Source organism: Canis lupus, chromosome 32, assembly GCF_011100685.1.
Source record: "Canis lupus familiaris isolate Mischka breed German Shepherd chromosome 32, alternate assembly UU_Cfam_GSD_1.0, whole genome shotgun sequence".
NCBI lineage: Eukaryota > Metazoa > Chordata > Mammalia > Carnivora > Canidae > Canis > Canis lupus.
Genome location: NC_049253.1, coordinates 35,106,517 through 35,127,741, shown reverse-complemented (window position 1 = coordinate 35,127,741; position 21,225 = coordinate 35,106,517). Strand labels below are relative to the sequence as shown.

Sequence of the window (21,225 nt, the reverse complement as noted above, 5' to 3'; positions counted from 1 at the left end):
GGAATCAGAAAAGACCCCGATTAGCCAGGGGAATTTTTTTTTTAATTTTTATTTATTTATGATAGTCACACACACACACACACACACACACAGAGAGAGAGAGAGAGAGAGGCAGAGACATAGGCAGAGGGAGAAGCAGGCTCCATGCACTGAGAGCCCGACGTGGGATTCGATTCCGGGTCTCCAGGATCGTGCCCTGGGCCAAAGGCAGGCACCAAACCGCTGCACCACCCAGGGATCCCGCCAGGGGAATTTTAAAAAAGAAAACCATATCTGGGGGCATCACAATGCCAGATTTCAGGTTGTACTACAAAGCTGTGGTCATCAAGACAGTGTGGTACTGGCACAGAAACAGACACACAGATCAATGGAACAGAGTAGAGAACCCAGAAATGGGCCCTCTCTATGGTTAACTAATTTTTGACAAAGCACGAAAGACTATCCACTGGAAAAGAACAGTCTCTTTAATAAATGGTGCTGGGAAAATTGGACATCCACATGCAGAAGAATGACACTAGACCATTCTCTTATACCAGACATAAAGATAAACTCAAAAGGGATGAAAGATCTAAATGTGAGACAAGAATCCATCAAAATCTTAGAGGAGAACACAGGCAACACCCTTTTTGAACTTGGCCGCAGCAACTTCTTGCAAGATATATCTATGAAGGCAAGGGAAAGAAAAGCAAAAAACGAACTACTGGGGTTTAAGATAAAAAGCTTCTGTATAGCAAAAGAAATAGTCAACAAAACTAAAAGACAACGTACAGAAAGGGAGAAGATATTTGCAAATGACATATCAGATAAAGGGCTAGTATCCAGGATCTATAAAGAACTTATGAAACTCAACACCTAAGAAACAAACAATCCAATCATGAAATGGGCAAAAGACATGAACAGAAATCTCACAGAGGAAGACATAGACATGGCCAACATGCACATGAGAAAATGCTCTGCATCACTTGCCATCAGGGAAATACAAATCAAAACCACAATGAGATCCCACCTCACCCCAGTGAGAATGGGGAAAATTAACAAGGCAGGAAACCACAAATGTTGGAGAGGATGTGGAGAAAGGGAACCCTCTTACACTGTTGGTGGGAATGTGAACTGGTCCAGCCACTCTGGAAAACTGTGTGGAGGTTCCTCAAAGAGTTCAAAATAGACCTGCCCTACGACCCAGCAATTGCACTGTTGGGGATTTACCCCAAAGATACAGATGCAATGAAACGCCGGGACACCTGCACCCCGATGTTTCTAGCAACAATGTCCACAATAGCCAAACTGTGGAAGGAGCCTCGGTGTCCATCGAAAGATGAATGCATAAAGAAGATGTGGTTTATGTATACAATAGAATATTCCTCAGCCATTAGAAACGACAAATACTCACCATTTGCTTCGACGTGGATGGAACTGGAGGGTATTACGCTGAGTGAAGTAAGTCAATCCGAGAAGGACAAACATATGGTCTCATTCATTCGGGGAATATAAAAAGTGAAAGGGAATAAAGGGGAAGGGAGAGAAAATGAGTGTGAAATATCAGTGAGGGTGACAGAACATGAAAGACACCTAACTGTGGGAAACGAACTAGGGGCGGTGGAAAGGGAGGTGGGTGGTGGATTGGGGTGACTGGGTGACGGGCACTGAAGGGAGCACTTGACGGGATGAGCACTGGGTGTTATGCTATATGGTGGCAAATTGAACTCCAATAAAAAATATACAAAAAAAAATAAGATGATGTGTACTATAATTCAACTTTGACATTTCCTTCTATTTCTCTTTTATTCATTTGCAACCAAGTAACTTAAATATTTTAAGACTGAAAGACAATTGTGTAAATCATGATGTTTTGATATTGTATAACCTAAAGAAAATTCAGAAATAAATGAAAAAATACAGCTATCGATAGAGATTTAAATAAAGATCATTCGGATTTTCTACTTTAACAATTCTCAAAATGGCTTCAGTGTTTTCAGTGATTAACTACAAAATAAGTAAAGATCATAAATGCAAATGTAAGCAAGAAATTCTAAAGCACATTTTAATATATTGGGAGATCTATGTAAATTTTCATCTGGCAAGTGTTTCTTTATCAAAAGACATTTCAAATGCTGTATTTTAGATGCAAAAAATGATTCAGACCAATCTGGACTTTCAAGAAACAAGAATAAGGACAACACCACCTTAACACAAAGAAATCAGTAGACGATAAGCTTACTTCCCACTCGGGATAAAGGAAACTTCTTCTAGAAAGTGTAGTTCAAACACAGCCACAAAAAAAATAAGCGGTTTTCTGATAAATAGGTAGAGGGAAAGGTAATCTCAGAGAGGAAACTGGACCAGCAAAAGGCAATACAAGAGCAATAGAAAATGTTTCTGGAAAAGGGAAGGAGCTGTTGGTTTTGCAGTCAGGTGAGGAAGGGAGCTCCAAGGCATTGGAACTTTGAGGTAAGTCGGCTTACTTGAGCCACTGACATTTCCTGAGTCTGAAATGGAACATCTTAAGATGGGTATAAAATATTATTAGAGAACCTGTGAGAAACAATAATTCTACTTGTAGAGAAGTTTCTTCATGGAGAAAATTCCATTTCATTTGGACATGATAGATACGTATTTTGGGCTACTTACAAGGGCATTATTTGAAGAGGGGAGAGACCAGAGGCATACACATCAATACTGATGCAGCGCAATGTAAAAATTTCATGAACTTAGTAAAAGTTTCCTTTCTTTTAAAGGTAATTACTGTTGATTTTTAAAAATAAATTTCAAGTTGGTAGAATTAAGAAAATTTCATTTCCTTCTACTTTATTTTTCCTTCTTGCTTATATTCAGAAATTCCTCCCATTAAGTTAGTATCTTGGAACCATTTGACTAATGTAAAATGAAAAATTAATTTTAAAAATTTCTAGAACTGAATCATTATTCCTAAATAAAAGGATACAATTTTATTGTGTAGAGAACTGAAATGTTCTCTCAAATTGTATTATTACTAAAAAGCCACTAAAATTGGATTTTTAAATGTTTTGAAAGATTCCCAATTATTGTCATATGGTTCAGTTTCATGTGCATTTAAGAAAAATGTCTTTAGGCATTAAAGAATTTCCTCTATAAATCACTGAAGAATGTTTCTTACAAAATGGACTTTAAATTTTATATATGAATAATAAGGAAAAATAGTACAATTATATCTTTTTTTTTTTTAGTGCTGTACTGACTTTCAGTGGGGAAGTTAGCTTGTAAATAAGTAAAATTGCAACAAGATAGCTTCATAGTACAGAAGTGCCTTATATAATACTTATGGTGTAAGAAAATATGAATATAGTAATAATTTTAAAGTATGTTGGGAAAGTTAATATTTGTAAGAATTTGCAGAATATATAGCATGCATATATTGAGAACTATAATTTTTGTGTATTAGGATACTTATTTTTAAAATAACATTTTAAATTAATGCTTAAAGAAAAAGTATTTTAGAAAGATCAATAAGAAAAAATTACTTATATTTCATTATCTCTCCAAAATACTTTATAAAATATACCTCTTCTATATACATGAAACTATATAAATTACTTTTTTGCTATTTTTTAATTTTTTTAAAGATTTTATTTGTTTATTCATGAGAGACTCACACACAGAGAGAGAGAGAGAGAGGTAGAGACACAGGCAGGGAGAAGCAGGCTCCATGCAGGGAGCCCAACGTGGGACTCGATCCCGGGTCTCCAGTATCAGGCCCTGGGCTGAAGGCAGTGCTAAACTACTGAGCCACCCGGGATGCCCTTTTTTAGTATTTTCTTATAAAATTACATTAATACATCATTTTAAAACTTCTTTACTCAGCATATCGTATCCCTTTATCATCTTTTTTTTTCAAGATTTTATTTATTTATTTGAGGGAGAGACAGTGTGAGTGCAGGAAGGGAGTGCAGGAGAAGGGGCAGAGGGAGAGGAAGAAGCAAACTCTCCACTGAGCAGGGAACCTGCCATGTACATGGCCCTGGATCCCAGAACCCTGAGATCACACCCTGAGCTGCAGGCAGATGCTTAACTGACAGCCACTCAAGCACCCCTCCCTTTATCATCTTTTAATATTCTTTTGTTCTTGTTGAAAGATTTTACTTATTTGAGAGAGAGAGTGAGAGAGAGAGAGAAAGAGATCACCAGCACAGAGGAAGAGGGAGAAGCAGACTTCCCACTGAGCAGGCAGCCTCACTTGGGGCTCCATCCCAGGACCCTTAGATCATGATCTGAGCTGAAGGCAGAGCTCAACCAACTGAGCTACGTAGGCGCCCCTATCATCTTTTAATATTCTAAATGATTTTTCAAGAATGTGATCTTAATGATTTATGCAAATGTCATCGTATTGATGTGCCGTATTTTATTTAGCCAATCGTCTTCTGTTAGCATTTGCATTGCTCAGATTGTCTTTAATGTAACCATGGTTGTGAATTGCCTGAAACCTAAACATTTGTGCCCATGTCTTAGGAGACAGGGATATAGGCAGTAAGCATCTTCAGGCTTTTGACTGATAGTATGAAATAGCGATCCAATTTACACAACTACTTTCTCTAAACTCTCCCATTCTGGATACTATCTTTGTTTTATTTTTGTGTTTGTTTCTTTTTTTGTATTTTGTAGTTTTCTGCTTGAAAAGAATTCCTTTGATATTGAATATACTTTACCTTTATCAGCTATTTATGTTCATGGGTATGTGTGTGAATTGCACAATATTTTTTTTTTTGCAGACTTATAAGGATGCCTAGGTTACAAATATTTTTCTCTTGTCCTTTTGATATCTTCTTCCTGGCATTTTGAAATTCAGATATTTATAATTTGATGAGTCTAACCTCAGGATCTCACTTTACTATCTTGGCTATTAGGTGCATTGTGTGTGGGGGGGGGGGCAGTGGCTATATGTGTGTTTGTGTGTGCTTGTGGTGGGTGTTGTAGTAAATGGGCACATATTAGGGAAGAGTATTTAGATAAATGTTGAAATATTAATCCACTACATATTATCCAGTTTCATTAAGGATAAAGTCAAAGAGCTTATGCAAATACTTCATATATTTATGAATTTGAGGAGTCATTTGAGTTTCAAAGTTGAGCCTTAAAAGGACTGTGGGGGCTAATGAATTCCCTCTAAAAAGAATGTGTCACTTTTACGATCAGAAACCAGGATGAATACTACTCAAAATCAATGTACTTGGGTGGTTTTGAAAATACGGAAGAGAGAATTCCTGGGAAGATGAAAGCTACATTAATGCTAGAAGATAAAAACCAATGCTATGATCGAGTCTCTCAAAACATTCAAGACAAATTAGGCTGTGATTGTCACAGCAGCATTTTTATCTGATGAGACCTTAAAGCTGACTACACAGCTGCCAATAAATGTTTCCCATTACAAGTGATACTGTATGTTTTACATGATGAAATACTGTTGTTAGTGGATGTAGGGACTTTAACCAGGCCAAAAATATTTCATCAAGTGGATTCTCTGCATGGGGTAAAATTTCACCGAGTATAAAAAATTTTATGAGCAATATTTTATAAAATATGTATTTAGACATTTGGCCAAACTATAGAGAAAAGCAAGAATTAAGAACATAAATTTCAGGCCTATAGTTTCCTCTGGGAGAGGGGGAATGAGACGTAATCAGGGAAGGTAAATAGAGGGCAGCATTGGTACGGAGAATGTTTACAAAGCTGTGCTGGTTACACAGGTATTTGGTTTTGTTTTTTTAAATTATTCCTTACATATATCTTATACACAGGCTTTGTTTGAATAAGGTATTAAAATATTTTACTACTTAATTTTAAAGATCAGGAGGCTATTTTAAATGAATACAGTAATAGTACTTACTGGATGTGTCCTGTATGCCAGGCAAACCCCTCACATTCTGGTTCCTCTTTCCCGATCCTCTTCCCACACTGTAATGACCTCCTATCCACTTGTGTCTTGGTTCTGCCTCTGGCCTCCCTTAGTCTACTTTGGTGGATGTCCCCCTTATTTGGCACTCCAAATAAGGTAAGTTCTCACCAAGAAGCATACAAATGAATTTGAGCTTCTACAACTGACTTACCTTGTATTTCCTTACCTTACCTGTGCCCTTCTACCACAGTCTCAGATTCATGCCACCATGTTCTCCAAATGGAGAATCAATGAGTCTAAAAAATTAATAAATGCAAGATGTTAACATAAGAAATAGAGCCTATTCTTTCTTAGTTTCATATTACCAATGGCCTTTAGAGACGATGCCCCATGCCTTTGCTATCTTTCTTTTTCTTTTTTTTGTATATTTTTTATTGGAGTTCAATTTGCCAACATATAGCATAATACCCAGTGCTCATCCCGTCAAGTGCCCCCCTCAGTGCCCATCACCCAGTCACTCCCACCCCCCACCCACCTCCCCTTCCACTACCCCTTGTTCATTTCCCAGAGTTAGGAGTCTCTCATGGTTTGTCACCCTCTCTAATTTTTTCCTCTCAGTTCCCCTCCATTCCCCTATAATCCCTTTCACTACTTCTTATATTCTCCATATGAGTGAAACCATATGATGATTGTCCTTCTCCGATTGACTTACTTCACTCAGCACAATACCCTCCAGTTCCATCCACGTCGAAGAAAATGGTGGGTATTCGTCCTTTCTGATGGCTGAGTAATATTCCATTGTATATATAGAACACATCTTTATCTATTCGTCTTTTGATGGACACCAAGGTTCCTTCCACAGTTTGGCTATTGTGGACATTGCTGCTTAAAACTCTGAGATGATGTTTGATTTTTACCCTAACCTCTTCCCTCAGCTCCACATCTCTGCATTCAGCTGCATGCTCTACTTGAGTATCAAGCATATATAAAAACTGAATGAATAATTTTCCCACTTACCCAAACTACCTCCTCCTGTGAGGTCTTGCTGAATTGCGGGGCTGCTGCCAAGTGGTATAAGACACATAGGAGGCATCCTTAAAGTCCTCCTGAGATGGTGTTTGATCCATCATCATCCTGAGATGATGTTTGATTTTTACCCTAACCTCTTCCCTCAGCTCCACATCTCTGCATTCAGCTGCATGCTCTACTTGAGTATCAAGCATATATAAAAACTGAATGAATAATTTTCCCACTTCCCAAACTACCTCCTCCTGTGAGGTCTTGCTGAATTGCGGGGCTGCTGCCAAGTGGTATAAGACACATAGGAGGCATCCTTAAAGTCCTCCTCTCCCTCCTGTCTCCATTTCCAGTGATTGCACCCTTATCATCTGTTTCTTTATTGATCTATCATTTTGCCTACTCAAATTTATTTTCGACACAGATTGAACATTCTTGGATATGGATTTTGATATCATCCTCCTGTTCAAAAATTATAATATCTCTTCCGTGTCTATATCAGTGGTCTCTGAAGCACAAATCTCAGGGGTGGGCAAGATGAGCCAGTGCAGTTCATAAAGAAAACATTAACACATCAATTTTTAAAATAAATTTTTATTGAGATATATTTGATGTATAACACCATGTAAGTATACGGTGCACAATGTGTTGATTTGATACAGGTATATTTCTATATGATTATGACTGTACCTTTAGCTAATACCTCTGTCACATCGTAATTATCTTTTTTGTGCTAAGAACATCTTGTGTTTGTTTTGAATGTAAAAAATTAGGAAGTAAGTAATCTTTATTAGCATTGAAATATGAATTGGCACTGTTTTTTTTAACTCAGTCTCTATTCTATGGCCATGACAAGATGTCTTGAGGAAAGAATGGGAATTAAAAGACTCCAGGAGTTGGCAGTGGTCCCTTCACTTATTCTCTTTCTTTCAGTGTATATTGACATAGTGCAGTTTATGTGTGCAGGATAAATGGATTAACCAGTTATATTACCTTGTTTTAACGAAACTAACTTTCAGAAAATAGACAAGAAACTAAGAAATATTTAGTTAAAATGAAAGGGAGGGACAGAAGAAGAAGGGAGGGAAGGAAGGAAGGGGAAGAGTGGGTTGTGAAAAAAGGAAGCTGCTTATTAGAAATAATATTATTGATGAAAACACAAGTGATAATTCACAAGTGGCAGAGCTTCTCCTACTACATGTGGTACAGGCTCATATCATTAACATGGAGGATAAAAACAGCAATGAGCTAATTAGAATGACAGGAAGTTGGGCAAGAAATTATATTTTGGGAAGAAGATGATTGATAATATGGACTTATAGCTGCTATCTAATAGTAAATCTTTCCAGAAGTGTATACTGAACCTTCAGATATTAGTGATGGAAATATGAAACTCCAGTGATTTGCAGGTCAAACACCTAGAAACATAAAAGCAAACCCCTTTTGAAGCAAATTCTTACTTCAGGGTTTTTGTGATTTTTGTAAACTCTTTATTAAAAATAAAAACTACATTTTCTAAACACTGTATTTCCCACATTATTGAAAATATTTTCTGAATGAATAAAAGCTTCCTTTGGGGAAACTAGATTAAACAAAGACATTTTGTGAATGAATTCATGAATAACTACAATATTTAATACCTTTCAATTTGCCAGAAAAATTGCTGATTAGCTTTACTGAAGATAGAAATTTTCTAACTGAATTTTAACCAAAACTATTGTGTAATTTGTGGATCGGATTGAAAATGAGCATCATTATTTAGTGAGCATAGCTCAGGTTGCATTTTTTTGTACTTGTAAATTATCTCTTTTAAATTCTGATACACATCAAGAGCAAGTAGGCAGCTAATCCAAATAGACAACCAGAGTTTTAAAGCACTGCTTTAGTGTTAGGTGTAAATGAGGAATGGGCATGAGGCATGTTTATTTTTCAAATATTGTATATTTCATCTCCAGCACATTCTTTTACAAATATGTTTTATATATGCTTAAACAATATGTGATAGTGAAATAAAAAATGTATATATTTACCTCTTTAAAATAAATAGAAACAGGCACGAGCTTAAAACACTTTTGTTTTTCATTGTATTTTTACTGATTGTGGACAGTCTGACATAAATTTAGGTTATCTACAGAATATAGGATAATCAGGAAGGCAGGATGAAATTATAATTACAAGTTTTAACAAAATAAAAAGGGCTGTTCGCAATCCTGGCCATCTAATTGAAAGAGTGTTATTATTTTCACTGTTTAGTTTCCCAGTCTCCTAGAGGAAAGTACTTGCGAGGTGGGCACAGGCATCAAAGGGTGAAGAGACAGCTGACATTTTGAAAGCAAAGGAGACATTAGAAACTATTTCAAAGATAGTTACTCAATTATCCAGTGCTTTGTATAATACAAGAATAGGTACTAATGATGATATCAAGACTTTATCTGCCTATTGAATGGTTTTGATTTGCATTAAAATCATTCAAAGTTTATCACTTGAAATATTACACTCCAGTACTGAAAAAAATGTCATAGTCTATTTTTTCTCAGTAAATTAGACAGCAGTGTAGTGTTCTTTCCTTGGTGGACCTTGCATCAGAATGTGTAATGAAATTATTCACTGCCATCAAGCCATGGCCAGTTGCTCACGGGTTGGTAATGTCTGTATGTATATGTGGGCATGCATATCATGTTCACTAAGGAGAATTCAGTTTTAGATATGAGTGTGGTAGGCAGGCAACAAGCAGATTTTGTTTCAGATGCCCATTTGTTGGAGTTACTACATTTCAGGTATAAGATTTGCTTCAAATTGTGGCTGACCTGGTTATAGAGCTGGATGTTGGAGTCTCTCCTAGCTGATTGAAAAGACCAACAATAGCGATACCATTATTGGATTTATGATTTTGGAAACTTAATGTATCTGTTTACTTTTTTGTGCTTAAGAAAAATGAAACACACTTAATGATTCCTTAGGCACTCAGGATAAAGAGACACACACAAAAAAAGAAAGATAAAGTTCGATGGGAGGTATTTAGGTGGTGTTTATTGGAAAGTGTTCATGACTCATGAAACTTTTGTAAACTCTGCAATGTTCCAAAGTCCTGATAGTTTTAATAGGCTTTGTCAGCTCTAACCTAAGTAATAGGATAATGATTCTTGGTCTCCTTTTCTTAGCCTGTAGGTCACTCTGTGTTTTAGGTCTGATTAATCTGTAGTAAAATTTTCTGATATAAATGATTATCAGAGGATAAAATGTCAGAAGAAAATTAAGCGCACATATCTGGTCCACAGATACACCATCTATATTGCACTAATTTGTTGCTTATGCAATTGTATATTCATTATTCTAAGTTACTGTTTTTAAAGAATAAAAGATATTTCTGTTTATTTTAGCAAGACATATTCCAAGACTTCTGTTTCCTAGTTCTTTTAGTCAGACCCCAAAGATGGAATATTTTTGTAAAAGGCATTAAGGGTGAATTTTAGGTGATACCACCTAATTATCAATATTGACTTACTACTTTTATTTAAAAATAATGCCCCAGGAGTTTGTATTCTGTACAGAATATGTGAAAGACAGGGGTTTCAGTGAAAGTATTCATTAAAAGTGCTTTACTGGAATATGTTTTACTTGTTATTGATGACATATCAGTTGTGCATTTATTATTTCCAGTAACCTAACTTTTTGCTAAGCTCTCTCTCTAGCTTGATAGAAAGATTTTACTATGAAGTAAAGGTGACACTGGAAAATCCTCAGATAACCTGTCTTCCATTGGTGCCTTATATAATATCATTGAAATACTGATTTTAAGAACAAATATTCTAGAGCCATGGCAAGAAATACATGCTATGTATCTTAAATGTGAATCTATAAAAGCTGAAGAGGATACTGGGTAGACAATTGATATGATAAGTGGGTCCTGCAGCTGCGTTGGCTTCATAAATGCTTTACATGTGTTCTTCAAAAGCAAATAAAAGAGCAATCCCCTCATCTTCTAAGGGGATGGGGTATTTTTTTTTCCTTTTAATTGTAGTCCCTAATATGATCCTCATTTTGTTTTCTTAAAATGTTTGAAGCCGTGAGGAAACACTTCAGCTTGGAGACACAGCTGTTAGGTTGATCAGGAACAAAAGAAACCCAACAATATTCTCAAAGTGAAATTGAAATTGTAATTATGTGAATTTTAGCAACTGGAATTATAAATGTGGGGTCCCTCAAGGAAAGCTTGGAAAGTTGCCAACTAACTGCATTTTATGGCAACATTCACATATATCACAAAGAAATTTACATTTTGTTCCCCTCTTCCCTTTATTGGCATGTAAACCATCTTTGCACTGTCTACAACTAACCTCTTCTAGTTGAAGGTAGAAGTCAGGTGGTTGAGAGTTGCGTTAATGATTTCCTCTTAGCTGCTCATTATGAACAGCTGCACTAAATTGCACAGCATCCCTTTGAATAGGCATAGACCGGTGCTCAGCTCAGATGAAAAGAAAAGTGTAACTTTATCTTCTTGGCTTTTTCAATGTTTTCACTGAACATACATTTTTAAGAAAATTAATGCAGAACAGTTATTGTTGCAGTTTGATACTGTTCAAAATGGACTATTGTTGTTACGGGACTTTTGAGATATATTTCAAGTTACTTCCTGTATACTTTGGAAATTCTTAGCAACTTCTGACAAAACCTAGAGAAAATTGTGCTTTTCAAAGTTTCTAAAAAATTCTGTTTAGTCTTTTTTATGCCATCCCTTGAAATTATTATTAATCCTACTTTTTTGGGGTTGTTGATGATAGTCACTTGTGCTTGTCAAAGCCACGAAAATTATGTGTTCTTTTCCACATACATAGTCTTTCTTATTAGGATGGTGCTAGACCTTTGTGACTTCTCATTCGTTTTCCTTGTTTTATTCAATTCTTGTATCTGTCTAGCTATATATTTGTTCAATTTTTAAAAATATTTATTCATGAGAGAGAGAAAGAGAGAGAGAGAGAGAGAGAGAGAGGCAGAGACACAGGCAGAAAAAAAAAGCAGACTCCATGCAGGGAGCCTGATGTGGGACTTGATCCCAGGTCTCCAGGATCAGGCCCTGGGCCAAAGGCAGTGCTAAACCGCTGAGCCACCTGGGCTGCCCTATTAGTTCAATTTTTAAGCATTCCTTTTTAAAATTTTTTGAAATTATTAATTTAATTTTTGAAAATGTTACCTCTCCAAATGTACTTTTTTATTGCCTTAAATTTTAACTAATTATTTGTAATGTACCTTCAACTATAATATGTAGCTTCAGATTTTTTTAAGAAAAATTTTCCAAATAAAAAGAAAAATATTAGTTATCATTTGTATTTGGGGTCAGCATCTACTATTTAAACTAATGCTGAAAACCTATCTATCATCTCTAGTTATCTTGTTTATGCCTTGTGTATTCTAAATGCTTAAGAATGCCTTGGAAGGAAAGTGAATATTTGAAGTGTGAGCACTGGGGCTCCTGGGTGGTTCAGTCAGTTAAGCGACTGCCTTTGGCTCAGGTCATGATCCCAGGGGCCTGGGTTCGAGCCCTGCATCAGGCTCCCTGCTCCATGGGAGCCTGCTTCTTTCTTCCTCTGTCTGCCGCTCCTCCTGCTTGTGTGCTTGCTTTCTCTCTCTCTCTCTGTCAAATAAATAAATAAAATCTTTAAAATACATGAAGTGTGAGCATTATTTTGATACTATGAATTTTGAAGTGACAAATGATTTCAAATCTTTATCAGTATTTTAAAAATATTTTCTGAATATAATATACAATATTTTAAAAACAATTTTTAAAAATATACTACTTTGTATGTCTCAGAATCATGAGATATCTGGAGTTAGAATTGTTTGCTGTGGCTAAATCTATTGTTTCAACTAGGGGTGGTGGAAAGGGAGGAGGGCGGGGGGTGGGGGTGACTGGGTGGCGGGCACTGAGGGGGGCACTTGACGGGATGAGCACTGGGTGTTATTCTGTATGTTGGCAAATTGAACACCAATAAAAAATAAATTTATTATTTTTAAAATAATAATAAAAAATAAAATGTGACAGAAAAAAAATAAATCTATTGTTCCCTCCTAAGACTTCTATTTATTGGATTCCTTTTGTAGCATTTGACAGTTTGAGTCATTTATGCTTTTTGCCTCCTTTACACTTGTCCTCCCACCTGTAGCCCTGGTACTGGTTTTTCATAGCAGCATCTCATGTCACTGCTGGCCTCTTAATTATGCCTCAGTGTGTTATTCACATTTGTGTATGTTCCTTTCTCATTAAGCTTACCCTACCCTGAGTAATATTTCTCCCTCCAGGTTTTCACCTTACACTCAAGGCTCAGATCTCACTTCATCTCTGCTTTCTTCCCTGAACTCCAAAATTACATCATCAAGTGCTACTGGAAATCTCCACTGAGTTGTTCTTCAGGTACTTTAAACTCAACTTGTCCAAAACAGAATTTATCATTTTTCATTTTTCCCTGTTCCAACTTGATCCCAGTTCCATATTTGCATGCTGCCATTTGAAAAAGCTAGGAACATGGACAGAATCCTATAGACACACTCTTCCTTCTCACTTTATACCTGAGACATTAAAGCTTATCAGATTTAGCTTTCCAGTACCTACAGCAGGTAGTTTCATTCAGCATCCATTCTAGCACACTTTGGTCTTGACTTCTTAGAGTCTAAAGCTGGAAAATAACAAAACTATACATTTCCAGACTCTCTTGCAAGTAGGTTTCTACGTGTGACACAGACCCACCAAATAGAGAAGAGAACAAAAAACAGCAGTAATCACATTTAGCAAGCATGCTGTCAAACCTTGATGGTACCATCTGATATTTCTGGACAGCTGAAGTAGAGTCCCTTACATCAGAAGTGCCCAGGGATGAAGAATGACTGAAAATTTCTCCTGACTGAATTGCCTGTAATTTCCAAAGTCCAGTATTCAAGGCTCTCCATGATCATCCCATCTGACTTCACACTTTTTTTTCCATCCTTATCCTACTGTGTGCTACATACAAACAGAACTGCTTTTGTTATTCATACCTGAACCATAATTTTTTGTGTGTGATTGCACCTTTACTCTGCATTTTCTTCCTTATAGGGTCCTCACCCCTGCAAATGTAATCTTAGGGTTCCTGGATATTCACTTTCTATTACTCCTCTTATCATTTTCTACATTGGAATCCATTTGTTTATATGGTGATGTTTTCTGTTCTATTTTATATCTTAAGATACAGTTTATATTTCTCTGTATCCCCACAGCTTTTAGCAGGAGTCTTTTTCAACTTTGACTATTTAAATGCTTTGAAGAAATGAATACTTTTGTGCAAGGATCACTGAGATATGAACATATTGTGGTAGCATTTTATATTTTGGTAAAATACATATAACTTAAAATTTGCTATTTTAACTATTTTTAAGGGTACAGTTTAATGGCATTAAATACTTTCATATGGTTGTGCAGCTTTCACCACCACCCATCTTGGACTTTTTAATCTTCTGGAACTAAAACTTTCTACCCATTAAACAAAACTTTCCCTTTCACAACAACTAGCCCCAGCCCCTGCAAAATACCATTCTACTTTTTATCTCTATGAAATTCACTACTGTAGGTACCTCATATACCTCATATAGGTACCTCATATTGTCCTTTTGTGACTGACTTAGCTCACTTAGCATAATGTTCTCCATATTCATTCAGGTTGTTACATGGGTCAGAACTTCATACTTTTTAAGGCGGAATAATGTTCCATTGAATGTATATGTCACATTTGGTTTATCCATTTATCTGTCAAGGGACACTGGGCTTTCTTCCACCTTTTGGCTATTGTGAATTTGCGACTCTGAGCATAAGTATACACATACCTGTTGAAGTTCCTGCCCTCAGTTATTTTGGGTATATACCCCAAAAGTAGAATTGCTGGATCATAATGATAATTCTGTGTTTAACTTTTTGAAGAACTGTTATACTATTTTCCACAGTATAGACTGAACTATTTTAAGTTCCCACAAGCAGTTCACTAATTTTATCATATCCTTGCCGACATGTATTTTCTGTTTGTTTCTTTTTGATAGTAGCTATTCTCATGAATGTAAAGTGATATCTCCCTGTGGTTTTGATTAAGGATATAGAACATCTTTTCATGTGCTCTTGGCCGTTTGCGTGTCTTCTTTGGAGAAATGTTTATTCAAATCTCTTGACTTATTTGTTAATAAGGTTGCTCCTTTGTTGTTGAGCTGTATATGTTCTTTGTATATTCTGGATATTAATCCATTATCAGACATATGATTTGAAAATATTTTCTTCCATTCTGTGGGCTGCCTTTTTCTCTGTCAGTGATGTTGTTTGATGTGCAAAAGTTGGTTAATTTTGGTAAAATCCACTTTATCTATATTTCTTTTGTTGCCTGTGCTTTTGGTGTTATAGCTAAGAAATCACTGCCAAATTCTGTATCAGGAAGCTTTTCCTCTTTTGTTTCTTTTAAGAGTTTCCCCTGTTGTTTCTTTTCTAAGAGATCTTATGTTTAGGTTTTTGATACATGTTGAGTTCATTTTGTATATGATGTAAGGTAAGGATCTAACTTTATTTTTTTGCATGTGGCAATCCAGTTTTCTCAACACCATCTGTTGAAAAGACTACCCTTTCCCCACTGAACAGTCTTGGCTCTGTTGTTGAAAATCATATAACCAAGCATGTGAGGGTTTATTTCTGGGCTCTGTATTCATTCCATTGGTCTAAATGTCTCCCTTTATGCTGGTACCACATTGTTTGGTTACTTTGTAGTAAGTTTTGAAATCAGGAAATGTGAGACCTCCAACTTTGTTCTTTTTCAAGTCTGTCCTGCTATTCTGGAACCCTTGAGATTCCATATAAATTTTAGTTTCAACCACATTTTTTGTCCTCTTCCTTGCTCAGCCACACAAATGGCCATAAGAATAAAAGCAATTAGCATTTCATCATTTTTTTTTTAGTGCAGGAGAATATTGCGTATGTTTTATGTTAATAATATCTGAACCATTATAATACAAAGACAGATAATAATGTATCATGCAAACAACCATTAATAGCATTTGTGAAATTGAGAGACTCTGGTTCTAGCCTCAAACTGGCTATGTGGTCAGCAACAAGGTATTTAATACTTCTGGGCCTCAGTTTCCCCATTTGAAATGGATTATCTCTAAGATGTGTTCTGACTCTAAGAACTTTATGGAGAATATAATCTTTGGGAGCTCGTTTTAAAAATATTTTATTTATTTATTCATGAGAGAGAGAGGGAGAGGAAGAGACACAGACAGAGGGAGAAGCAGGCTCCATGCAGGGAACCCGACGTGGGACTCGATCCCAGGTCTCCAGGATCATGCCCTGGGCTGAAGTTGGCACTAAACCGCTGAGCCACCAGGGCTGCCCTGGGAGCTCTTCATGATAGTGTTTTAGTTCCTTTTCCCTCGCTATACCTAGCTATTGTTGTGGTTAGGAAGAATAGCCCTTCTCTCTACTGAATGTGTATTATATGTATTCCTTCCTGTGACAGAGGGGAATCTGTCTTGTGAATTCTGTACATGCATATGTTTGTTAACGTTTCATCAACCAGGAGATTGGTGAAGTGGAAGTTTAACAAAGATGAAAGACAAGTTGTACCCAGGTGTGCAGGGAGAAGGAGTCAGGTCAACAAGAGCCGTCACAAGGAGTTAACACCACAGGCAAAAATTATGAGAGGCCAGTGAAGGAAAGGGAGTGGGAAGCCTGAAGTGGAAAGTTTGAGACTAGAATGCTGGGAAATTGGGCAGCAGAGGACATTTCTGCTCAAATGTCTGAACTAGAATGAGAGCTGCCAACTCCTTCAGAAGTTGTCCAGAGACCTAGAGATACAGAGGTAGAGAAAAAGAGAGGGATATTCCTGAGGTGTTGAAATGGAAGAAGGAAACAAAAATAGAATGAAATTAGAAAGAGAATGTAATGTAATATAGCATAGGATTAGTCAAAAGTAGTTTAACAGATAGTAAAATGTGTAAGATTCATTATGTGATTCTGACCAGTAACTACCAAATACTCAGTTAATATTCAGTAAAGCTCATGAATGCTTTGTGTGAGAAACATTTGGTGCTAGAAAATGTCAAAGAGCTAATTTTCATGCCTGCATCCTTGTAGCCCAAGGCAGCGGCAGCCCTTGAGAATTCAAGAACCTGGAGAACATTAGCATATCAGGAATTTCCAGAGCTTTGGGGAAGGTCGTGGAAATTTACATCAGAAACTGGTGGACGATAGGGATACAAGGGGACATATAAATACACATACAAAAGTAGCAATTAGCTTATTGAGTGGGCTTCAAATCTTTAATGTGCATTTATTGTTATCAAAAAAGTCTTACCTTTCATTTGTAGTATGGAGCTATGATCTTTTTTGTTGTCTATTTCATATTCTTTGAACCTGTCCTTCCTTGAATCTGGTTCCTCATGTTGAGAGAATAAAAGGAGGAGCTGGAGACAGAGAGGGGAAGGGTCTTATGTGATTGATACTTGTATTCAGCATCAACGTCAACTAATTATTTTGGTTATGAATGGTGTCAAAAAATTATCTCCCTCACAGATTATACCAGTGAGCTCTTTGGAGGACCTCCCCCTATTCACCCCAACCATGGGAATACCCTTTATACAAGGTCCTGATACAAGTGATGCTTTCTGGCTAATCTCTTTGCTACTTCAGTTCAATTTCTTTAACTATACACTCTACTAGACTATATATATATATATATATAGTCTAGTAGAGTGTGTATATATATATATATATATATATATATATATATATAAATATCTCAGCTTTTCATTTATAAACTTGGAATTGTACTCTCCACTTAGACATAAAAACTAAAGATGTATGAAGTGTTTAGAACAATGCCTGGCACATACTACTTAATATTATCTATTATTGTTGGGGCTGAGTTCCCCTTCTCCCAGTAAGCAGTCTGCTTATCTAAGCAAGAGGAAAGGTCAGTCCTCAAACCTTCCACCTGAAAACTTGACCCACCAGAACTCCTCATAACTTTTCAGCCTTCTCTTGGCCTAGGGTGGAGGACAGTTTGGTAGAGGGAGGAATCTGTCCAGCTACCCAGTAAATCCTATTGTCTAGCCTCCCTCTTTAGAATGTAGGAACACTTGTCAAGTATTATCTTCACTGTCAACTCTTTAATCAAATTCTGAGACACAGACATAAATTTTTATTTAACATTCTATTTAGCAAAATTTCCTGAACAGAGATTATAGAACACAGAGGAAGCCATATTAATCCTTCAGTGGCAACTACTATCCAACAAGCTGGTCCCTTGGTTCTATCACAAGCAGCAGGTTGATTTTTGAATGTTTTATTTTTCATTTTAAAGATATGAATCTCATTATTGTGCTTAGAAAATGCTTTTTAAAAATATTCAGCTCCATGAATTTGATTTGTTTGGGGACATTGTTGGAAAGTAGGGAGGAAAGGAAATGGAGCTTATTTTCCTAGACATTTACCCCACATTCTCAGTCACTGATGAAATTTTTAAAAGATACTCAAATCATGGGATGCCCGGGTGGCTTGGTGGTTGAGTGCCTGCCTTCAGCTCAGGGCATGATCCCAGGATCCGGGATCGAGTTCCACATTGGGCTCCTTGCAACAAGCCTGCTTCTCCCTCTGCCTGTATCTCTGCCTCTCTCTCTCTCTCTCTCTCTCTCTCTCATTAATAAATGAAATCTTTAAAAAAAGAAGATATTCAAATCATTTCAAAATGAGTTTTATATATGTAAGTATGAAAGTTTGAGAAACACATGGATCCAGTTTTCATTTAAAACACACCAATTTAAAAGTGGAAGCAAGTTGTCTTGCTTGCCTTGAAAAAGGTAATTTTCAAATTGTTTGTATCCTTTGTTTACTCCAAATATATGAAGGATAGTTAGGGATATTAAATATATCTCGTATCGAATTTTAGTCTATCCAACTTCCTCATTTTCTTCTTGCTTAATTGCAGAGAAAATTAGGGGAAATGAGCATTATCACTTTTCAGGTCCAATAATCCTTAAGCTCCTTAAAACACTCAATTTTTCTGGCTATACTTTTACTTTATTTTACTTTGATTTGTGAGCTTACAGAGTGAATATGTTGACTTGCCCTTGAAAATGTATTGGTTCTGATTCCCTCTTCCTAACATCTTTTTGTGTCTTTGGTGACTGAAATATATAGAGTTGTAAATGACTGACTTCAGGGTGGGATGATCTTTGGAGAACTGGACAGAGAACCCAACTTGATAGATCTAGTCCCTTGTTTTAAGATTTGGGTTCCTGATAAAAGGAAATATGCATTTTACTCAATAGTATTAATCATAAGCTCATCAAAATGTGGAACTAATTCAATCTTTTGTCAATAAAATATCTAATATGAGCTGTGAACATTGGAATGATTCATTGCAATTTCTTATCTTATAGATAATAAAAGTTTAAGGTCATTTAATTGCTTTCAGAATACATATTTTCTCTCTTATTTCTGGCTTCTATGTGTTTAAAACCAAGGATTAATTCGAAGAAATGCAAACTATTGCCCAAGGCCTTTCAGTTCTCTTTCAGTTTGAATTGTTTAATTGAGATGATCCTTCATGATAATGATAGCTAATACTTAATTGAGCATTTCTTGTGAGCCAGACATGTGCTTAGAGCTTTTTGCCCATTTTATCTATGAGATCTTTCCTCCCAACAACCCTGTGGTTTAGCTAATCTTACCATTCCCATTTTACAGATGATAAAAACCAAGGCACGGACCTGGAGTACCATGCCCCAAATCAAACTGGTAGGTAGTAACAGAGCTGGTCAGTCGCACTGCAAAGTCCATGTTTCCACTCCCAAAATTTGGCTGACCTCTTTCACATTGAAAGATCTGAAATACTACTAACATTCTGTATTCTTACAAGTCATACAATTTTAATGACTAGGAGAGAAGTAGTATGTTCTATTGAACAGGGCTTGATATTTGTCGTGTTTTATCTTGATAGTTTGTCATAGAGTTACAGTGAGATATTTGGCAGATTCTAATTATCCTCTACAAAAAAATTTAATAAGAAGAACAGTAGCTAAAATTTATTGAGCCCTTACCAAATGCTAAACACTGTGTATTCTATATTTGGAGCACATTTATTCTTGTAACCACCTTAGTATTACCTCCATCACATGGATGAGGGAACTGAGAGTTAGAAGCTTAAGTCCATTTCTCAAAGGTCACATTTTCACTGCTTTTTGGCAAGATCTTCCCCATCCTTTATTTAAGACCTTAAAGCAGCATTTTATGCCTACCATCTAGATTTCTTTTCTTTCTTTTTTTTCTTTTTTTTTTAGATTTCATTTTTAAAGTTTCTCCCTATCAGTTCTGGCTTATTGGCATCCCTCTAATCTTATTTTTGTCATCCCACGCCATTCTCTTAGCTCTTGAAGCCTGCCATCAAAAATGACTCTGTCATCATCCCAGTTGTTGATAAGAATGTTGAACAGATTGGTACCAAACACAGAGCCCTGAAGTCCTCCGCTGGAGAGCCCTCACTATGTTGTTCATCCTTCAGCATCCTGAGGGCTACTAATTTAGAGGGTGTGAATTACCTCTCATTCAGCCCACTTGTCTTCATCATTACATAGATTTTGTCAAATTCTTTCTCCTCCAGTATAACACCTATCTCAAAGATAATATCAGAGCAAATTTGCTGTTCTATAGGCTGATAATGGTGATGGTGGTGAGAAGAATGCAATGTAAATGTGAATCCTCTATAAACTATTATTTACAAATTCACAGAGGTGGAAAATATCTCAGAGAGTGTCTCAATACATTTACCTCCATACTGACAAATTAATATTTATATCATTCAATTCTTTAATCTCTATAGGTCTTCATGCTTCTGAGTAAGTGCCTAGTACCTAGATTTCCATAAAAGCAGAAGTCCTACACGCTTTCCCCTTGGTTTTTCAAACTATTATTTTCTGATTCTGCCTTATCCAGAGATGTTTAATAGGGGAAACTGATATTGATTTTATAACATAAAACTTGCAAGTATACCTAAAAGTCTCTACCTTCTTTCCAGTTATCTAATACGTTTATCAACATTAAATTTAATGAAAGATCGCCTGAATAGGTTTGTATTTTTAGCTTAACTTTTAAAGTTAATGAGTTCCATGTGCTTACTGCTTACCTGCTTAAAATGAGTATTTTAGATTTTTTTTTAATTTTAGTTTTTGGAAAATTGGAATAGCACAAAATGTGTGAGATATTGAGTTTATGTACTATTTATACAGTGCCTTATCCATAGCTGATGCTCAGTAATCATTTGTTTAAAGAACTTTTGTGT

At 36.2% G+C, this 21,225-nt stretch overlaps 1 protein-coding gene across 6 annotated transcripts in view; it reads left to right on the top strand.

Moving 5' to 3' along the window:
• CFAP299 (cilia and flagella associated protein 299) overlaps positions 1-21,225 on the top strand; it is a 581,386-nt gene that overhangs the window by 306,143 nt on the left and 254,018 nt on the right. For 3 of the 6 annotated variants that reach the window (XM_038582314.1, XM_038582319.1, XM_038582317.1), the window contains one exon: positions 19,635-19,685. The exons of the other annotated variants lie outside the window; for them this stretch is intronic. In XM_038582314.1, coding sequence (XP_038438242.1) covers positions 19,635-19,685 — 51 coding nt within the window. The remainder of the gene's footprint in view (positions 1-19,634; positions 19,686-21,225) is intronic. 6 annotated transcript variants of the gene reach the window in all.